At 48.9% G+C, this 20,944-nt stretch overlaps 1 protein-coding gene across 4 annotated transcripts in view; it reads left to right on the plus strand.

Moving 5' to 3' along the window:
- The window catches only part of FYN (FYN proto-oncogene, Src family tyrosine kinase), a 123,414-nt gene that overhangs the window by 63,091 nt on the left and 39,379 nt on the right, over positions 1-20,944 (plus strand). For all 4 annotated transcript variants that reach the window (XM_029595248.1, XM_029595245.1, XM_029595247.1 and 1 more), the window contains exons 2-6: positions 159-417; positions 4,397-4,493; positions 10,136-10,234; positions 13,836-13,939; positions 14,862-15,011. In XM_029595248.1, coding sequence (XP_029451108.1) covers positions 171-417; positions 4,397-4,493; positions 10,136-10,234; positions 13,836-13,939; positions 14,862-15,011 — 697 coding nt within the window. In that variant the 5' untranslated portion in view covers positions 159-170. The remainder of the gene's footprint in view (positions 1-158; positions 418-4,396; positions 4,494-10,135; positions 10,235-13,835; positions 13,940-14,861; positions 15,012-20,944) is intronic.

The raw sequence follows: 20,944 nt of genomic DNA on the forward strand, positions 1-20,944 counted from the left end.
CAAGCTTCAAAGGCCGACTGCTGGGACGGCTCCTTCCGCGCTGCGGAGTGCACTGAGAACTGGGCAACGCGGGTGGGCCTGTCTGGTTTTTTTTTTATCTGCTGCGCCACTGCTGCGCCACAGTCTAACTCTTTGCATCCTTCTCTGTTTCTTGCTAGGCGTGGGGGAGAATGGGTTGTGTGCAATGCAAGGACAAAGAGGCAGCCAAACTGACGGACGAGAGGGACGGGAGCATGACTCACAGCGCTGGCTTCCGCTACGGGACGGACCCCAGCCCCCAGCACTACCCGAGCTTCGGCGTGACTGCCATACCAAACTACAACAATTTCCAGGGGCCTGCGGGCCAGGGCCTAACGGTCTTTGGCGGGGTAAACTCCTCCTCACACGCTGGGACGCTGCGCACCAGGGGAGGAACCGGTACGTCACTCTGTGGTCTAACAATGTCTTTCCTGACTCTTTTATTCCCCAAGGAACTGTAAGGGTTAAAACAGACCTGTTCCAGGTTTGAGCCTCCGGGCTGGGAAGTCTGCGGATGTCCTCACAGCCTCCGTGGGCCTGAAGTGTGACCCCTAGTGGCTGACCGGAGGGTAGCGTCTCCGCCATGGGTGGCCAATTCCTGAGTCACAATCAGGCCAGATTTTCAGGATATCCAGAAGGGACTGGGCATGGGAGAGATTTGCATCCCATGGAGGCAGTGCAGGCTGATCTCTCTTCATGCCTGGGCCTGTCTGTGGCTCTTTGGCACCAGAATTGGCCACCCCTGATCCATGCTTATTCATAGGGATATTGCATCATGCCTTCTCAGCTACAGACAGGCGCTGCGTTACTGGGTCTCTGTCGTGCAAATTTCAAGGTGCCAAGAAGTACTGGGGGGGGGGGGGGGGTCAATATTCAAAGGCATTTAGCCAGAGAGCTCACACGTTATGCAGCTGAATGCTGGAGGGCCCCTTATCCGGCTAAATTTTAATCGGATAACTCACTATCCAGCTAAAACTTGGCAAGGTATTTTAGGGTGCATTCCAGGGGCCGGTGAAGTTATGCGGCTAACTTAGGCAATTTTCAACTGTATCTGGCTAAGGTAAGCCAGATAACTGCAGGCCTGCCTCAGATAACTTAAAGAGATATATTCAAAAGGTATCTGGATAAGTGGCAGCAAAGGTGAGCAACAATGAAAGGACTCCCGGGCTTTCAGGCCTGGACCTTCAGGCCCCGCCAGCTACACAAACAGTAAAGGATTCGGGTGGGCCCTAGCGCCCAATCTCCCCTCCTTTCCCCACAACCCACCAAATACAAAATTTGAGCAGCTCCTACTTCCCCCAAGATCAGCCCCCCTCCTCTCCCGTTTTCTTTAAAATAAAAATGCCCCCCACCCACCCTACCCCCCTCTATCCACAACCTCTTGGTCGTCCTCCCTCCCCCTCCAGGCTCCCTCTGGGGGGAGCGGGAGGGAGAGAGGGGGGGGGGGGGAGGATGGAGAGGGAGGCCGGAGGGAGCCAGAGTTTGATACCAGGAAGGAGGTGGGGGCTGCCTCCACCCTGCTCAAATTTTGTATTTGCCGGGAATGTTGGGTCGCGGTGGGTAGGGGGTGGATACCAGGTGCGAGGCCCGCGCACATCTCTTACTGTTTGTGGAGCTAGGGAGGTGCTTGCAGATCAGGCCTCAGGGCCCCCAGAGATTTGCGGTGGGCGTTTATATCGTTTGAATAGATCCAGATACGTGGCAAGTTATCCAGCCACATGTGGCCAGACCACTTTAAAACCTAAGCTTTTACATTCAGACAAGGCCGCTTTGGTTTTTAAGTTATCCGGTTGCATGTAGGCAGATAAATTTACTCGGGGATACACAGCGGGACGTTTATCCTGCTGAATATCCAGCACAATGGTATTCGACTGACTTTAGCCAGATAACTCATCTGCTCTCCGATTTACTGAATATTACCTGCAGTATCTTGCAATGTTTCAGAGGCAGAAACTGAAACAAAAGTACCAGACATCAGAGACCTACAATCAGGAGACGGAAGAGAGACAGAAACTGGCTAAGAGACAATCAGAGGGGCAGGGAGTCAGGGAGGGAGACAGGGTAAGAGACAGTCAGAGGAGCAGGGAGGCAGGGAGGAAGACAGGATAATAGACAGAGGGGCAGGGAGACAGGGTAGGAAACAGAGGGACAGCGAGTCAGGGTAGGGGCAGGAAGGGAGGGAGGGAGACAGGGTAACAGACAGTCAAAGGAGCAGGGAGTCAGGGTAAGAGACAGTCAGAGGGTCAGGGAGTTGGGATAGGGGACAGGAAAAGAGGCAGTCAAAGCTTCAGGGAGTTGAGGTAGGAGACAGGATAAGAGACAGTAAAAGGAGCAGGGAGTAGGAGACAGGATAAGAGACAGAGGGGCAGGAAGGGAGGGAGACAGGGTAACAGACAGTCAAAGGAGCAGGGAGTCAGGGTAAGAGACAGTCAGAGGGTCAGGGAATTGGGGTAGGGGACAGGAAAAGAGGCAATCAGGGGCAGGGAGTCATGGTAGGAGACAAGGTAAGAGACAAGAGTAGGGAGTCAGGGTAAAAGACAGTCAGAGGGTCAGGGAGTTGGGGTAGGAGACAGGATAAGAGGCAGTCAGAGGGGCAGGGAGTTGGGGTAGAGGACAGGATAAGAGGCAGTCAGAGGGGCAGGGAGTCGTGGTAGGAGACAGGATAAGAGGCAGTCAGAGGGGCAGGGAGTCGGGGTAGGAGACAGGATAAGAGGCAGTTAGGCAGGGAGTCGGGGTAGGGGACAGGATAAGAGGCAATCAAAGGGGCAGGGAGTCAGGATGAGAGACAGTCAGAGGAGTAGGGAGTAAGGGTAGGAGACAGGGTAAGAGGCAGTCAGAGGAGCAGGGAATAAGGGTAGGAAACAGGGTAAGAGACAGAGGAACAGGGAATTATGGTAGGAGATAGGGTAAGAGACAGTCAGAGGGGCATGAAGATGGGGTAGGAGACAGGATAAGAGACAGAGGGGCAGGGAGACAGGGTTAGAGACAGAGGAGCAGGAAGTAAGGGTAGGAGACAGGATAAGAGGCAGTCAGAGAAGAAGGGAGTAAAGGTAGGAGACAGGGTAAGAGACAGACAGAGGGGCAGGGAATCAGGGTAGAGGACAGGATAAGAGACAGGGGCAGGGAGTTGGGATAGGAGACAGGGTAAAAGGCAATCGGGGCAGAGAGTCGAGGTAGGAGACAACGTAAGAGACAGTCAGAGGTGCAGGGAGCTGGGGTAGGAGACAGGTTAAGAGACAGAGGAGCAGGGAGTGGAGAGCCAGGGTAGGAGACAGGGTAAGAGACAGAGGGGTAGGGAGTTAGGGTAAGAGACAATCTCCTACCCCAACTCCCTACCCCTCTGACTGTCTCTTACCCTATCAGAGGGGCAGGGAGTCAGGGAGGGAAACAGGGTAAAAGACAGTCAGAGGAGCAGGGAGTCATGGTAGAAGACAGGATAAGAGTCAGTCAGATGGGCATGAAGATGGGGTAGGAGACAGGGTAAGAGACAGTCAGAGGGGCAGGGAGTCTGGGTAGGAGACAGGGTAAGAGGCAGTAAGATGGGCAGGGAGTCAGGTGAGAGACAGGGTAAGAGACAGTCAGAGGAGCAGGGAGTCGGGGTAGGAGACAGGATAAGAGACGGGAGGGAGTCAGGATAGGAGACAGGATAAGAGACAGTCAGAGGGGCAGGGAGTTGGGGTAGGAGATAGGATAAGAGGCAGTCAAAGGGATGAGAGTCGGGGGTAGAAGCCAGAGGGACAGAAAATCATGGGAAGAGATAGACAGATGTACAGGCAATTGACAGGGAGTCAAGGGAAAAGAGACTGTCAGAGAAACAGAGAGTCAGAAGAAGAGATAGAGAAAGGGAATCAAGATAAGAGACAGTTTGATGGACAGAGTCAGGGTAGGAGACAGCCAAATGGACAGAAATTTGATGTAAGAGAGAGAAGGATGGAGTCAGGATAAGAAGACGTCAGAGAGACAGGCATTCAAGAGAAGGGTCAGAGGGGCAAGATGTTGCAAAGAGAGAGACAAGGACTCCATGTCTCTCTGTCCTTTACCTAGGCTGTCTATCTCTCTCTCTTCCCCTGATTCTCTGTTCTTCTGTCTCTTATCTTGATTCTGTGTCCCTCTGTCAGGATAAGAGACATAAGGACAGGGCATCGGGAAAAGACAGAGAGTCAAGACAACAGACAGTTTGGTGGATAGAGAGTCAGAGTAGGAGACAATCAGAAGGACAGAAAGTCGACATAAAAGAGAGAGAGAGAGAGAGGGGGGGATAGAGTGAGGATAAGAAGCAGGAAAGAGACAGTCGGTGCAGGGACCAAGGAGAGTGAGACATCTTCCCTGTGTGATTATAAGCTCCAGCTGTGGGTGACCTGTCTCTCCTTTTCTGCAGGGGTTACTCTCTTTGTGGCGCTCTACGACTACGAAGCCAGGACAGAGGATGATCTCAGTTTCCAGAAAGGAGAGAAATTTCAGATACTTAATAGCTCGTAAGTTTAAGCGTAAACACTTTCCACTGGGAGGTGAGGGCTGGGTGGGGCTGAGAAAGCTGTAACAGCAATTCTCCATGGACAAGCAGGGCTGAATTAACTGTGACATGCAGATGACATCATCTGGCGGCGCCGAGTGGAGCCCTTGCTCTGAGCATGTGCAGGAGTTCCCACGTGAGTGCTGCTTCGTCAGACCTTCTGCTCCCCAGACCTTTACCTCTCTCTCCCTCTCTTTCTTGTTTGTTGGAAATTTCATTTGATTTGGACTTTTTCTCTTCTTTTCTGCCTCAGCAGCCCCTACAGCAGCCCCTACAACAGCACTTTACAGTGCTACAAAAAAAATAAAAAAAAAGAAGAGGAAGTTTTTCATCAGATACAAGCTTAGGGGTTCATTAACAAAGCCGCCTTAGGCCATTTACCATGTGATAAACAGCCTGACGCAGGGACATTGCAAGGTATTTGAAATACCTCGTGTTCTGCTGTCAGCTGTACTATGCAAATCAAATGATGCAGCTTGCTTCAGAAATGGAAGGTCGCGTTATGTGATGTGAAGTTAGCTACAACTCAAGAGGGGTAGCTAACCTCCTCCGGGAGCATAGGGATGCTAACGCACATCCTGATGCTTCTGGGGCCCTACCTTAAAGGAACCGACAGCTCTGAATAAGCAAACCCCCCACCCAAAGTCTCTACAGACCCCGCTGTCCATCCTCTCCTCCTTCCCGCTGCCCCTAGAGGCGGCCATATTATAAAAAATAAATATTAATGAAAGATAAAAGGTCCAATGCTGGCACTGACTCAAGGCCCCAACCACTCCCTTTCAAATAAAAAAAAAAATCCGGCCCTGTGGCCAGAACGCTTCCATCCTTGCCCCACTTCTCGCAAGCAATGAAGATATGAAATAAATGATGGTTCTGTTCCGCATTACAATAAGATAAGTGAGGAGACCTATCAAAAATAGGTGCGTTGGGTTGGACGTCAAGGAGAGAGTTGTTTTTATAAAAGTATTTAATCAATACCTTCTTAAGGCATTTTTTAAAAAAAGGATAAAATATAAAAATATTATTTTTGAGAACCCTTATACTTCCCACTGTTTCGTTAAATTAAAAACGGTAAACACTTAAATTCGAGTTATAACCAGTGAAAGTTAGTGAAAGATAGAGCGTTATCCTTGGCAGGCCCTGGTGTATGGAATGAACTACCATCTGAGTTGCGGCTGGAAAAAAATACACAATCTTTTAAAAAGAACCTTAAAACATGGTTATTTTTACAAGCTTTTACTTGATGTCTTAAAGAAGGTTACAGGCTCTTATTACTTTATCTCATTGTATTTTGTTTTTTTTTTAATTTTATTTGTTACTGATTGAAAAATTGTTCTATTGTGTATATATATTATGAATTTTTTAGTATTATTAGTTTTAAGATATGTATTATGGATGTATTTTAATCTTTTGCTGTTATTTATTGTACACACCGGTGTGAAGCTACCACGAACGTCGGTATAGAAAAATAAATAAATATTACTTATATTAGTGCTACCGGACACCAGAGCATATAGTAACAACACAGTTCCCTGATTTGTGTGTTTTTTGAAGGTAGAATAGGGCCAGCTTTGTCACTGCTGGGATTTGGACTTCAGCGGCAAGTTGGGAGGCTAGCAGGAAGCCTGGGCTCTGGGGCTGAGCTCTGTCCCTTCCAGAGTCACCTTTGAGCATATGTTACTGGGGTCCCGCCTTCTTCTGCGGGTCTAGTCTCAGTTTGTGTAGCCCCAGCCAGGTCGATGTTTCCTGTGGGCAGATGTTGAGCTTGGAAATTGCTTCCCCTGGCACGTGGGCCTGGCAGGATCAGCAGATGAATGCCTTCCGAGTAGGAATGGTTAGTAAAAATGGATAGGTCCTGATGAGCTTGCCAAGGGGGGGGACATGGGAATCCTGAATAGCACCGGTGACCGGATGGGTGGGAGCGGCGTGACAGTGCTGGTGCAAGTTACGGAGGAAGGAGGAGAGCCAGGTCGGCCCTCACAGTCGGGTGACCGGGATCCTGTGATCGATTGTGCCACGTATTCAGAGCGGTCCAGAAGCAGCAGCACTGCTGGTTGTCCCTGCTCTGGGCAGATCCCTTTCTGTGCTGTGGTGTGGCCTGAAGCCGGATTGGAAGGGGTCAAGGCTCTGTGATTTCACCAGGACTTCTCACAGCGGACGTAGCACAGCATTCTCAGTAACCCTGCGGGAAATGGGAGGTTTGAGACAGAGCCTTTAGTTAGTGTTTAAGTTAGGCTTCAGCAGTGTTGAGTGGACCATTGATTTTTCTTAAGCAATCTGTCAGGAGGCCTTTTTCAAGGGAATAATTTGTTTCAGCCTGCAACCACCTTGTGGCTCATTGCTATATTTCACTGTTATCCACTTCCTCTCTCTGTTGTTAATTTAACCTTGTGTGTTTGCTGGGCAATTTATTAAACTATAGACCAGTGAGCCTGACTTTAGTGCCGGGAAAATTAGTGGAAACTATTCTCAAGATCAAAATCGTAGAGCATATAGAAAGACATGGTTTAATGGAACACAGTCAGCATGAATTTACCCAAGGGAAGTCTTGCCTCACAAATTTGCTTCATTTTCTTTGAAGGGGTTAATAAACATGTGGATAAAGGTGAACCGGTAGATGTGGTATATTTGGATTTTCAGAAGACGTTTGACAAAGTCCCTCATGAGAGGCTTCTAAAAAAGCTAAAAAGTCAATGGATAGGAGGTGATGTCCTTTCATGGATTACAAACTGGCTAAAAGACAGGAAACAGAGGGTAGGATTAAATGGACAATTTTCTCAGTAGAAAAGGGTAAACAGTGGAGTGCCTCAGGAATCTGTACTTGGACCGGTGCTTTGCAATATATATATAAATGATCTGGAAAGGAATACAACGAGTCAGGTTATCAAATTTGCGGATGATACAAAAGTATTCAGAGTAGTTAAATCACAAGCAGACTGTGATACATTACAGGAGGACCTTGCGAGACTGGAAGATTGGGCATCCAAATGGCAGATGAAATTTAATGTGGACAAGTGCAAGGTGTTGCATATAGGGAAAAATAACCCTTGCTGTAGTTACACGATGTTAGGTTCCATATTAGGAGCTACCACCCAGGAAAAAGATATAGGCATCATAGTGGATAATACTTGAAAATCGTCAGCTCAGTGTGCTGCAGCAGTCAAAACAGCAAACAGAATGTTAGGAATTATTAGGAAGGGAATGGTTAATAAAACGGAAAAATCATAATTCCTCTATATCGCTCCATGGTGAGACCGCACCTTGAATTCTGTGTACAATTCTGGTCGCCGCATCTCAAAAAAGATATAGTTGCGATGGAGAAGGTACAGAGAAAGGCAACCAAAATGATAAAGGGAATGGAACAGCACCCCTATGAAGAAAGGCTGAAGAGGTTAAGGCTGTTCCGCTTGGAGAAGAGACGGCTGAGACGGGATATGATAAAGATCTTTATGATCATGAGAGGTCTTGAAGGAGTAGATGTGACTTGGTTATTTACACTTTCGAATAATAGAAGGACTAGGGGGCATTCCATGAAGTTAGCAAGTAGCACATTTAAGACTAATCAGAGAAAATTCTTTTTCACTCAACGCACAATAAAGCTCTGGAATAAGTTCTTGGAGGAGAAGTCCATTAACGGCTATTAATCAAGTTTACTTAGGGAATAGCCAATGCTATTAATTGCATCAGTAGCATGGGATCTTCTTAGTGTTTGGATAATTGCCAGGTTCTTGTGGCCTGGTTTGGCCTCTGTTGGAAACAGGATGCTGGGCTTGATGGACCCTTGGTCTGACCCAGCAAGGCAATTTCTTATGTTCTTAAGCTTTGTTATTACAACCCAAAGTAATACTTTGTTAAAGAAATTTTAAGACTGTACATGTCAAGGAAGCATATAATTAAAGATAATTGGTCAATACAGCAAAAGCATTACAAACTCTCTTTTCATCAGAGGAAATTATAAGGGGGGAAGTTACAAAAAAAAAAAAAGATCAATAGAAACACAAAAATTGCAGCGTGAAAAACCCCACAATCACAACTCACAATATGACCCACTAGCACTAAAGATTACTAGCAGGAACTGGCACTCTAGCATTTAAGAACTCCCGCAACTGTTCAGAACTAAAAAAAAATACAAGTGTTATCCTGTAGTTTAATTATACCTTTACATGGAAAATGCAAAAGAAGACTTGCACCAAGAGAAGCAACTTCAGATCTCGTATTCAAAAAAAAGCCTTCCGACACATCTGGGTGGACCTAGCTAAGTCTGGGTCGACTCAAACTACACCACCCAAAAAAGAAAGATTTAAACTTTTAAAATAATATCGCATAACAAGGCTTAAATCTTGCTCAGAGAAGAAGGAAACTAGCAACGTAAATCTACCAGTAACTTCTATGGTAGAGTTTTCTAAATATTCAGACAAGTTGGAAAGGTTCCCTTCATTATTGAACTGTGGCAAACTTTGCCTCTGAGTTAGAAAAACAATCTTCTTGGTAGCCGGAACCAAATCCAAGGGGATCTTTAATATCTCAACCAGATATTTTTTTAAGAGTAATCAAAGGCAATTCACCAAGAACCTTAGGGAAGTTAAGCAGCCGCAGATTCAAGTGTCGGAGAGAGTTTTCCAAGAATTCCCGCCTCCTGACAGAAGACAAACGTTCCCGGATAATAGCCGCATTGGAAGCCTGTAGATTTTTAACATCTACTTCCAGCTTCTGAATGAGAGTAGAATGATCCTGAAGGATTCACTGGTGATCTTGAGCAACCGTATCCAATTTTAATGAAACAGTTTCTAAACGTCGGGTCGGCTCTTTAAAAGTAGAGGACATAACCTGCTGTTAAGTCCCAGAGGGATTCCAGAGTGACCACGGCCGGTCTCAAAATCTCCTGGGAAGACCGACCTGCTTTTCCAACTCCAGCAGCACAAACGCTCCCAATAGGTGTAACTGGGATAACATCTCCGCTAACCCCAACACTCTCCACAGGAGACGTCCAGCCGCTGAGCAGGAATGGACGTCAATGCCCCATCAAGCACAACGCCGGCGGCTCCATCCAGCAGAGGCACTCCGACAGTCTGCTCTCGGTGCTTTCTGAGGGAGAAGCCATCAGCGGTTGTCGTGGGTCAGGGGGGGCTCAAGGATATCTCCCCAGGTGAGAACAGAGCTCCTCTCTCTGTTTCACCAGCGGAGCTAGAAGCCCTCAACTCCCTGGTGGGAATCGCACAATTGCATACTCTCATATCCCTGGTGGGATCACTGGTCCCAGGGGGGGGGGGGTTAGGTTTGGATGGAAAAACCCTAACCTTCCCCTTCCTCTTGTGCAGTATAGTAATAAGGCAACCCGCAAGACGGCAGCAATAGGAAAATCTCTGGCAAATTGCAGAGCGGCGAGGAGTAGCATTCTCTCATGCGGCCATCTTGGTTCTAACCCCCCCCCACCACCAGTTTTCTTTATTTCTACCCATGAAACATAGTGTCACAAGTATCTGTCTTGTAGTGCTGACGGGCGCGGGGTTTCCGGGATATTACCTAACGTGTGCTGCTGACGGGTGCGGGGTTCTGGGTTTTGCCTGGCACTCTGACGCTCTGTATAATTGTCTTTCCTTGCAGGGAAGGTGACTGGTGGGAGGCTCGCTCCTTAATGACTGGAGGAACTGGTTATATTCCCAGCAACTATGTGGCTCCAGTGGACTCCATCCAGGCAGAGGAGTAAGTTTTCTTCACTGTTGACCCCGGTAACACTATGCTGGTAAAAGTGAAAGTACTGAGCTCGCTCTGGCCACTCTCAAGCTGCTCTTCTCCATTGGTTACGGGTTACAGATGATTGGATTGAGCAGTTAAACTGGCACTTTTAGCCGACGTGACTCCATGTTAGCACCTGAAACATTCACATGATGCCAGGGGATGATCAAAACCAATTATCAGGACTTGGTCTCCCACCAGCAATCACTGCTTCTCACCCTCCTCACACTCCAGCTGATCTTCTCCCTCAAACGCCCCCGCCAGAGAACCTCCTCCCCTCCAGCGGACTCCCTCTCTCAACTTCTGCCCCTCCACCCCCTCTCTGTCACCCACTCCAGCCATTTCCATAATTCCCCCCCCCCCCCCCCGGTTGATCATCTCTCTCCTCAAGTCCTTCTTATAACCCCCAACTGATCCCCTGTCATCTTCTCCCACCCACCCCAATCTCCATTCCCTCCTCTCGCTCATCTCCATCCCTTCTCTCTCACCTTCCAGCATCACCAACTCCCCTCCAGCCCTTCTCTCGCACCCTCTCAGATGAGCCTCTCGCTCCTGCTAGCTTCTCTTTTATATCCTCAAGTCACTCTTCTGTCATTCCCCCTCTTTTGCTCTCACAGCCACCCGAAAAAGCCTTCCTGCATCTAAACATCCCACTGGCCAGGGTCAGCAACAACGTTTTCCTCCGAGTCCCAGGTCAAATGTGGGTGAGAGCTGGTGGGAAGAGAGGGCAGGCCGATGACAGAGGCAATGCCTTTCTCTTGGGTAGGGTCAGTGGCGGGCAGGAGAGAGGAGCTGCAGCGGTCTTCACTGGCGCACGCTCATCCCCTCCCCTCATGACTGGTCCCGATGGTGATTTGCAAGTGACGGAAGCAATGGGGTCTGCGAGCAGTGCACGCTCACAGCCCCTACAGCAGCAGCCCTGATCCTTGCCTTGCACGGGGTTTCCTGTTGGCACAGAAAATCATGGGCGCGCAGGGCACTGCAGGGCCCCATGAGTGCATGCTGGCTCGCAGCCCCAGGCTAACTTCCACTCCTAATGCTGCTGCTTTTGGTGCACTGCCACGAAGGCACTTACATGAGAACATAAGAAATTGCCATGCCGGGTCAGACCAAGGGTCCATCAAGCCCAGCATCCTGTCTCCAACAGTGGCCAAGCAGGAATCCAAGGGGTAGAGAGGTTCAAAGCTGCTTTTCCCAAGAGGGTGGGGCTTCCAACTTAGCCAGGTGGCACTGATATTAAGTAAAAAGCTACCCGGGGTAAGAATGGTTGGGCCTGAAAGCAGGGTATTCAGGTAGGTTTACCTGGATAATAGTATATTCAGTGGGATAGTATATTCAGTGAGAGTTATTTGCCCCTGAATATCCCGGCCAAAGTTAGTAAGGTAACTTGGAAAAAACCCCAACTCAGACTGTAGTGGTTGGATACCCACCTTGGACACCCCCCCCCCCCCAGTTTAAAATATAAAGTTATGGGCTGGAGTGACCCAATCCGCCTCCCTCGACCCAGTCCACTTGCGACTTGAGGCCCTCGCTGTGCTGAGGTTCTCTATAGGCGAAAGGCGGCACTTCCTGCAGACGGCACAGGCTCTGAGTCCTTAGGCCCTGCGGCACTCGGTAAAACATAAAAACCAGGAAAGCTCTTAGGCAAAAGAGGGAAACCGAACAAGAGTCAACCCTAAGAATCCAAAGGCTTAACAAAAACAGCAACAGGAGACGGGGCACCCTACCCTGTGAAAGGTGAACCAAAACTCCACGCCCTGAGGTTGCTGGCAGGGGCCTATAAACCTTCAGAGCACAGCGTCTGAATCTCCCCCATGCAGGAGTCAAAACCCACAACGGCTGCTAATTGCACCACTCTGCTCCCCTCCAAAAGAGCTGGATTAGCCTTTCTCATACTGACAGGTACAGACACTGGGTTCTGCACTGGGAGTCAAGACCCAGGAAAAAGGACCTTGGAGTCCTTGTGGGGAATGCATTGAAATCCTCTGCTCAGTGCATGGCAGCAGTCAGAAAAGCAAATGGAATGCTGGGAAGGATCTGAAAAGGAATGGGGGAATAAAACAGGAAACATCGCATCGCCGTGAGCCCTGCGTGCAGCTCTGGTCACCCCCATCTCAAGAAGGACAGACCTACAGAACTAGAAAAGGTTGCAGAGGAGAGTGACAAAAATCATAAAGGGGGAGGAACATCTCGCCTATGATGAGAGCAAGGCGAGGGCTCTTCAGCTTGGAAAAGAGACGGGTGAGTGGGGTTAAGGGAAGGTTATTTACTCTTTGAAAATATACTAACACAGGGGGTCACTCCATGAAACTAACAAGCAGCCAATTCAGAACAAATCACAGGAAGCACTTTGTCACTCAGCGCACTATCAGGCTGTGGAAACCATTGCCAGAGGACGTGGTCAAGGCGACGAGCACAGCGGGGTTTTAAATGAGGCTTGGACAAGTTCCTGGAGGAAAAGTCCATAACACATTATTAGCCAGGGAGACTAAGGAAAGCCATCGCTATCCCTGGGAGTGAGTAATAGGAATTAGATCTGCTTTATGAGATCTGCCAGGTGCTTGTGCCCTGGACTGGCCACTGATGGAGACAGGACGCTGAGCTCGATGGTGATTCTGATGCGGTTGCAAACTCTGATGGTGAGGGGAGGGACTCTCTTCCACCACCCCCTCCCCTTCCCTCTTTAGGGAGTCACATTTTGGAGTTCCAGATAAAAGATTAGATTGCCCTGGTGATTTGCGGGACTGCGGCCGCGCTGTATACTGAAGCACTGGCAGAACCTTCTTCCTGAGCATCAGGACAGTTTCCTCAGTCTCCACAGTCCCAGCTTCTTTGTGAGTCTCTCCTTCCACTACTTCCTGGCTGCTCCATCTCCCCTGAATCATACCCCAGAGATTGGCATTAGACATTAGCCGGTGGGGAAGGGGAGAGGGTCAGATGCCCCTCAGCTCTTCCGAGGTCCTTGCGTACGTCTGCTACTCTCCTCACCAAGGCTCTGTCTGTGCAGAAGATGGGGACGTCGGGCACGCAGAGCAAACCCTTCAGTTGCTATCTTATCGTGATCTCTCTGATTCTCATGCGCCCTTTGATGTTTTTGGGGGGAAGGGGTAAGAGAAGCAGCCTGGTCTGACTCTTAGCCTGATGGGAAAGGGTCTGTTTTCCAGCTGTTAACCACTGCAGTGCTAAAAACAGCAGCGCCCAGCACCTTGATTTCTCTCCTATCCCAAACCTTTGCAAGGAAAGACACGGAGGCTGCTTTAGGCCTTTTCCACGGATTTCGGCGAGAAAGCTGCTGAAGAAAATGTTACCGTTATCTTGCTAGGCCCGAAACACTGGTTTTTTGGGCTAGAAAACAAATCTGTTTCCATTCTTAAATGCGCTGAGGTGCTGCTGCTTTGGTTTGATGCTCAGTACTGCAGAAGATCCCGTGCGGCTGCCTCATCCCTCTTGTGTGTTATTTGTCTGCAAGTCACAGCCCCGTAACTGAAGAACGGCCTGCGCTGTCTGGGGTAAAGTTTCCAGGATCGATCTGTCTGAGCTTTCACACTCTCCTCTCCATCTTCCACAGGTGGTACTTCGGCAAACTCGGCCGAAAAGATGCCGAGAGGCAATTATTGTCTTTTGGCAATCCAAGAGGCACATACCTGATCCGAGAAAGTGAAACCACCAAAGGTAGGTCCGTTTATGGTCCTGCATGAGCAGTCAGAAATCCCGCCCCCCCCGGGTGTAGCAAGGACCCAATTCTTTCACAAAAGATTCTGGCAGAGATTCTCCACCCTAAAATGTATTTTTCCTTTTGATTTTGTTTTGTTTTTGTTTTGTTTTTTTTTACAGTTTTGCAAATCCGCCTTCCTTTCCTCTTCTCCTTCCCCATCCCTTCCTTCCAGCCTCTCTCCCTTTCCTTCTCTCCCCAGCTCCTCTCTCTGAGCTTTTGAAAGATCGTCCGGCTTAGTCACTTCCATTATTGTAGCTGGCGTTGTCTTGATCCATCACAGCCCGGCACGGTCCTGAAGACCCCAACCTAATCAGGAAACCCACAGCTTTTGCGATCCCACAGGGACGCCGCTGTTCTAAAAATATGCATTGAGGTCCATACTCTGTAAAGTCAAATCTAAAGTTCATTAAATCGGTCTTACATTGTACGAGTTCTTTTTTTCAAAATTTGGTCGACTGCCACTGCTTCTGTTCAGCTCTGCCTGCCTTGTTGTTTTTTAAGGGGCCAAAATAAGTCTGCAATGTCAGTGGAACATGCAGGAAAAGAAAGTGGAGTTTTATTTCTCTAAAGTCCCCAGAGGGGAGAGACTGGAATGCTCCGTATGGATTGCTGAGGGGTCATTCGCGTGTATCTGCTGTCGCAGGCCTTCCAAACTCCATCTGCCCTGCTTTTCTGCGATCGGGTACCTTCCCTCTCGCTCCCCTTTGGGACACTTTCAGCTCTGATCTATGAACTCCATTGCTGTGGCTCCTTGCACAGTAAGAGCTGAGTCTTGGGGCAAATTGAGTTTGTTTTTCCCAAACATTATCACATTCCAGCCATGACTGGCAGACCGGACATAGCCCGGAATATTTGTATACCCTGGTTGTGTCCCCGCAGGTGCTTACTCACTCTCTATCCGGGACTGGGATGACACAAAGGGAGACCACGTCAAGCATTACAAGATTCGGAAACTGGACAACGGGGGTTATTACATCACCACCAGAGCTCAGTTTGAAACCCTCCAGCAGCTGGTCCGGCATTACTCAGGTACTTCTGCCGAAGGCAGCTTTGTCTTCGAGATTTTCCGGGTGCATTTTCACGGCCACGGTTCATGTGCTCACAAGGAAAAATGGCTGGCCAGAGTCATCAGCAGCCCTAGAGAAAGCCACGTCCGGTATGTATGTAACATGCACAGTGAGGGCTGCCAACTGAGCCCAGATGTCAGGTTAATCCAGTCCTGGTTTTACCCCATTGCATGCATGGAATTGTAGTTCTGCTTTCCTTATTGCCAGTCTTTAGAAAACCAAATCCCTGCCTGCAATGGAGTAAAACTAGGATTGGAACAACCTGTCCTGAAAATTTGGGGCCGGTTGGCAACCCTATGCCTAGCACATGTACTTTTACAGCGCACAGCATATGTGCTTCTCTCTGGGGGACGTCTCTCTGCATTTTATTTTATTTTTTTTAAATAAAAGAGATTTACAGCAGGAGACGGACTACACCAATGCATGTTTCCCTCACCACCTTATAATGGTAGAATACTAGCCAATCGGAAAGCCCTCGTCAGGTAAGCACCTTTGTGATTGGTGGGCATGTGCTAAAGCTGTTTTCTGAGTGGTTTCTGGGTGGTTTGCAGCAAAGATTTTCTGCAGCCCTGTTGATCCTGGAGGAAAACTTTGTATAGGACTGACAAACTGCTGCTATAGCACGCGAGCTCTGAAGACCACCCAGGCCCCTGCTTCACCTGAGCGCCCTCCCCAACAACTGCCATCTTTTTTGGTCATATGAGAAGGGGCCCGTGTGATCTGCAAGGCTCGCACTTTCCAGCTGCCTTTACATAAGTCTGGTAAAAGGTCTCACGGCCTACAGACTCTGGATCACGCTGTGACCAGTGCAGCCTCACAGGGAAGAAATTCTGCATTTTTTGCTTCAAATAAAATGTAACAAGCTACTTAAATGACCTAAGAAACCACGCTGAAGCATTTGGGTTGCTTTAAAACATCATCAGTTAAGAAAGAGTGGCTCAGAGCCGCTAGAGAAATTTAGAGCAGGTTAACTCAGAATAAGGGGCATATCATTTTTGTTCGCGATGCATTTGTATGGTGTTTTTATTCATAAACAGAGCAGAATTTCTCTGTAATCTGGCTTTGTCCTGTTCAGAGGCAGGGTCGCCAGGTGACTCCAGGTCATCAGGGATAGGTTGAGCTGGTCCTGGATTTCCCCTTGGCTTTTGTCAGCTGCTGGATCCAGTATCTCTTAGAAGGGCCATTCCTAGAGTCTTTTGACGTAAACAATATAAAAAGAGGGAAAGAAATAAACCCCCAAATCAAAATATGGAGGTGATCAAAAAAATGCTGAAAAAAATATCATTCGTAGATCTCCTAGCAAAAAACATAAACGTAGTCATAACGAGGCCGTTATTCAAAACAGCACTTAGAGAAACATGAAGGCAGAAAAAGACCTTTATGGCACATCCAGTCTGCCCTTCCATCCAGTTAATTTAACATAATTCTCATTCCCTGTACATACCCAGATCAGTTCAGACTCCCGGGTTTTGCCTCCCTTCCAGCAGATGGAGACAGAGAATGTTTCACTGACACTGTACATAACCCAGTGTGCCACCTGCAGTCCCTCAGTATTTCTCTGTCTCCAGCAGATGATAGATGGAGTAAAACCTGCAGTTTGGAGAGAAAGGAAAAAAAAACATTAAAAGACAACATTTCTGGATCCTCCCAGGGGGTTGTAAGGTCCTGGTGGGGCCATCCCCCCTGGTTTGAGGCGGACGAGCAGGGGGTTGGTGACCCTTCTGATAGCTCGGTCCTGAGGTCCGTGGGGTGAACATCTGGTGGTCCAGATCCCTCATCCCCCATGAGACAGCGGTGGATCCTGCTGGCAGTTCTGCACTGCAAGCCCAATGGAGCAGGGAAGGATCCCTTTTATATGGTTTATCCTGGGCTGGGTCGCTAAAGTTTGGCAAAAAGAGACAGAAATAGCCGGTGGTCTGGATCTTTTCTGATCTGCCATGCAGCCTGCGCTCCTGGAGCTGGAACTTCTGCACCAAAGGAAAGTATTGGTTTCTATGTATCTTTATTTGTTCCAGAGAGTGAAAAAAAAGAGAGAACAAGGAACTAGTTAGAGGAATCTGTGCAGTATCGGGGTTCCAGTGGGGTGGGGGGAAGCTACCTTAGCAGCTCGGGGAGCTCAGCGATGGGGTTTTTCAGCAGCTTCTCTGCCTGCGGAGGAGACTGGGTGCTGGCTCCGGGGCACTAGGGACTGTTCCCCTGCTTTCTGTTGAGGTGCTGGTGGTGTCGCGACTGCGGGGAGGAACAGCGGGTGTGTGCAGCAAACGCGTTCGGGGGTCTTCATCAAGCATGACCGCACCGGTAGAACAAGTCTCTTGCGGGTGACGGGGGTCTAGCTCCGAGGGTGACGGGTGACGGGGTCTAGCTCCGAGGCTTTCCCTGTCAGCATGGAAATGGCAGCCATTTTCAGTTCCCTAGTAGCGTTGGCGGGAGAGGCAAGGGGAATCCCCTCCTTGACTGTCGCCAGCAGTTCCCTATCCCACAGAGGTGCAGAGTGGCACATGCACTGAGGAGGAGTCTCTGGTTCTGGTAGAGGTCTTCTGCCAGTTTAAATTTGCTTATGTGCAAAGCATGTTTAGCAGAACAAGCAACGGGGGATGCTGGCTCTCGGCCCCAGCCTCCATTGGTTCTCGGCCAGTCAAGAGGCCTGAGCTGTTGAGAAGCTCTTTAGGCCTTCAATGATTTTCGGTGCCGGATGTTGAACGGATCCATGCCTAAACGCACTGAAGGTGCAGGCAGCTTTGCTTAGCTGTGTGGTAGGCAGCGGAAGCAGTTCTTTTCCTGAGTGCATAGGCATATGCATGCATACTCACTGCGTGGCAGTTACATGCGTGGGGACCTGTGCACATAAGGCTGCAGCCTCGATTTGAGCACATCCATCTGTGACCTAAATTTGAGCACATATTTGCGCAGGTCCTTGAGCACATGTTTGCGTAGCTAAATGTGCGCGTAAGGCTGCGACTTAGACTGGAATGTATATTTGCGCAGGTTCTTTTGCGCGCATGACCACGGTCTATATGATCAAAGCGATTTGACTACTACAGCTTTTGCCCATGTTGGGACATAAACCATCAGCCTATGGTGTCTCTGGAGGGGGAGTGGAATGGGAGGCAATGGTCAGTTCTCCCTTGTTCCCAAGGGCAGAAGCTTCCCTGAGAGAGGTTGGAGAGAGCACGTTTGGGCCTATGGGCTCCGGTATAGATCCATCCTCTTCCTCCTGGGTGGAATGTTTGCAGGGCCTGCAGACCTTTCTGTAGGGGCGCCCAGTGAAGGCAATGCAACCTACTATGTAGGGATCGTGTGCTCAGGCCTCCCATTTGTCAGTCACAGTGGGCAAATGCCACAGGGAGGCTGTCCCTGGTAATGTTCAAAGGGATGTGGATCACGAGACATGGGAGGATTCTGATGGGGAATTGGCTTTCTCACCTCTGTAAGAGGGAGAATTGCATATGACTGAGAGCCGCTTCGAACTCCGCTCAAACGTTTTCTTTTTTCACAGCGATATCTTGCTGAGTTTGTTGGCTTAGACCCTGAACACGCTCGGCATCGCCAGAGTCCGTTGGCTCAGTTGCTGAAAACGCTTAGTGTGGCCGGAGGTCCATTTTAAGTTAAGCATCCAGTTTGTTTCCCTCCTGTATCCTATTCAGGAGATACTGGATTTAAAGAATGTAAATGCGGCTCTCAAGGTTCCCCATTTCCATATGGAGACTCTGAGGTCCAACTCTGAGGTCTGTCATAGCGGCGGTATGCAAGGGAGAGTTCTTGACATTACTTGCCTTGACAGAGGAGTATCTGCACAAAGCCATCAGGCCAGAACACCAGAGATTCCTGAGGTTCACGGTCCTAAAGCAATATTTTCAGTTTTGAGCCCTTCCCTTCGGCTGGTGACGGCTCCATGAACCTTCACCAAGGTGATGGTGGTGGGGCAGCTGCATTGCAAACATAAGGTGCATCCGTATCTGGATGATTGGCTCATTTGTGCAATATCAGAGGACCTCTGTCAACAATCAGTACAAAAGGTACCGATGTGCTTGAAGTCTCTAGGATGGGTAGTGAACCTAGCAATGAGCCATTTAGTCCTCTTTCAAACTCTGGAGTATCTGGGAGCTCAGTTTGACATGCTGGTGGAGAAAGATTGCTGAAATTGCAGTCACTTTAGGCTTCTACTAGAGCTTGCGGTGCCCAGGGTCTGGGACTATTTACAGGTCTGGGTTCTATGGTATTGACACTGGAATTAATGCATTGGGCATTCGCACATATCTGGCCTCTGCAGGGGGCTCTTCTCCCTCTGGAATCCATTATTGGAAGAGTTTCATCTTCCTCTTCTGTTGGAGAGGGAAGCCAGGGATAGTCTTTCGTGGTGGCTTACTCACACCAGTTTTGAGCATGGTGAGGAACTGGAGGTTCCAAATTGGGTAATAGTCACCACCGATGCAAGCCCCTCTGGATGGAGGGCGGTGTGGCAAGATCAGTTGGCACAGAGCCAGTGGTCAAAACAGGAGGCTCATGGCCTATCAGTCGGTTAGAGATGAGAGCGGTGCATTTTGCATTGCTTGCCTGTCTGCCAAGGTTATGCGGCCATCCAGTACGGACCCTATCAGACAATGTGATGATGGTGGCCTACGTCAAACGTCAAGGCGGAACCAAGAATTAGGCAGTGGCTGGTGAGGCCCTGGAGTTGATTCTCTGGGCACAGCAGCACTTGGAGTGGCTAGCAGTGTATTACATCGCTGGAGATGGATTTTCTCAGTTGGAGAAAGTTAGACCCCGGGGCATGGGAGCTGTCAGAAGCAGAGATTTGTCTCATTCATGGAAGATGGGAGTATCCCAACCAAAGTCACAGTTTACAGTCGCTGAACAGAACACGATACAGAAGGAATCGGAGCTGTGGACTCGAGGGATTCTTTTTTGTCTTCCCTCCATGACCTCTGGTGGATAAAGGATTATGGCGGATAGAGAAACATCTGGCCAATGTGACCCTGGTAGCTCCAGAGTGGCCACATTGAGCATGCTTCCCAAATCTGATCAACATGACCATAGATGGGCACCTGAGGTTCAGACATCAGTTGACACTTTTCCATCAGGGCCCAATATTTTTGGGTCAGGTGGCTCACTTCTGTCTCGCGGCTTTGCTTCTGAGAGGAGACTGAGATGGAGGGGATATTCCAAAACAGTTATTTCCACCTTATTGCAGGCTAGGCAACCTTCTACATCTTTGACTTATGTGCACATTTGGAGGTACTTCGAATCCTGGTCTGCTGTTAACGGAATGCAGCCTCAACCTGTTCAAGCTATGGTGTCGCATATTTTGATTTTTATACAGAAAGGTTCTGGTCAAGAGACTGGCCTTTAACTCTCTGAGAGTCCAGGTAGTGATATTGGGTTGTCTCCAGGGTAAGGTGCATTGGTATTCTCTGTCTGCACATCTGGATGTTCTACAGTTCCTTTGGGCAGCTAAGAACCTGTGTCTTCCAAGCCCGCTGACAGCCATGGGTTCGGAAACCGGACGCCGGCAAAATTGAGCATCCGGCTTGCGAGCCGCGGGCCGACTTCAAATTTTATTTTATTTTTTTTTTAACTTTTGGTAACTTTCGGGACCTCCGACTTAATATCACCATGATATTAATATCACCATAATATTAATATCACCATGATATTAAGTGGGAGGGTGCACAGAAAAGCAGTTTTTGCTGCTTTTCTGTGCACTTTCCCGGTGCCCGAAGAAATTAGCGCCTACCTTTGGGTAGGCGCTAATTTCTGAAAGTAAAATGTGCGGCTTGGCTGCACATTTTGCTTTGTGAATCGCGCGGGAATACCTAATAGGGCCATCAACATGCATTTGCATGTTGCGGGCGCTATTAGGTTTGGGGGGGTTGGATGCGCGTTTTCGACCCCTTA

Source organism: Rhinatrema bivittatum, chromosome 3, assembly GCF_901001135.1.
Source record: "Rhinatrema bivittatum chromosome 3, aRhiBiv1.1, whole genome shotgun sequence".
NCBI classification, from domain to species: Eukaryota; Metazoa; Chordata; class Amphibia; order Gymnophiona; family Rhinatrematidae; genus Rhinatrema; species Rhinatrema bivittatum.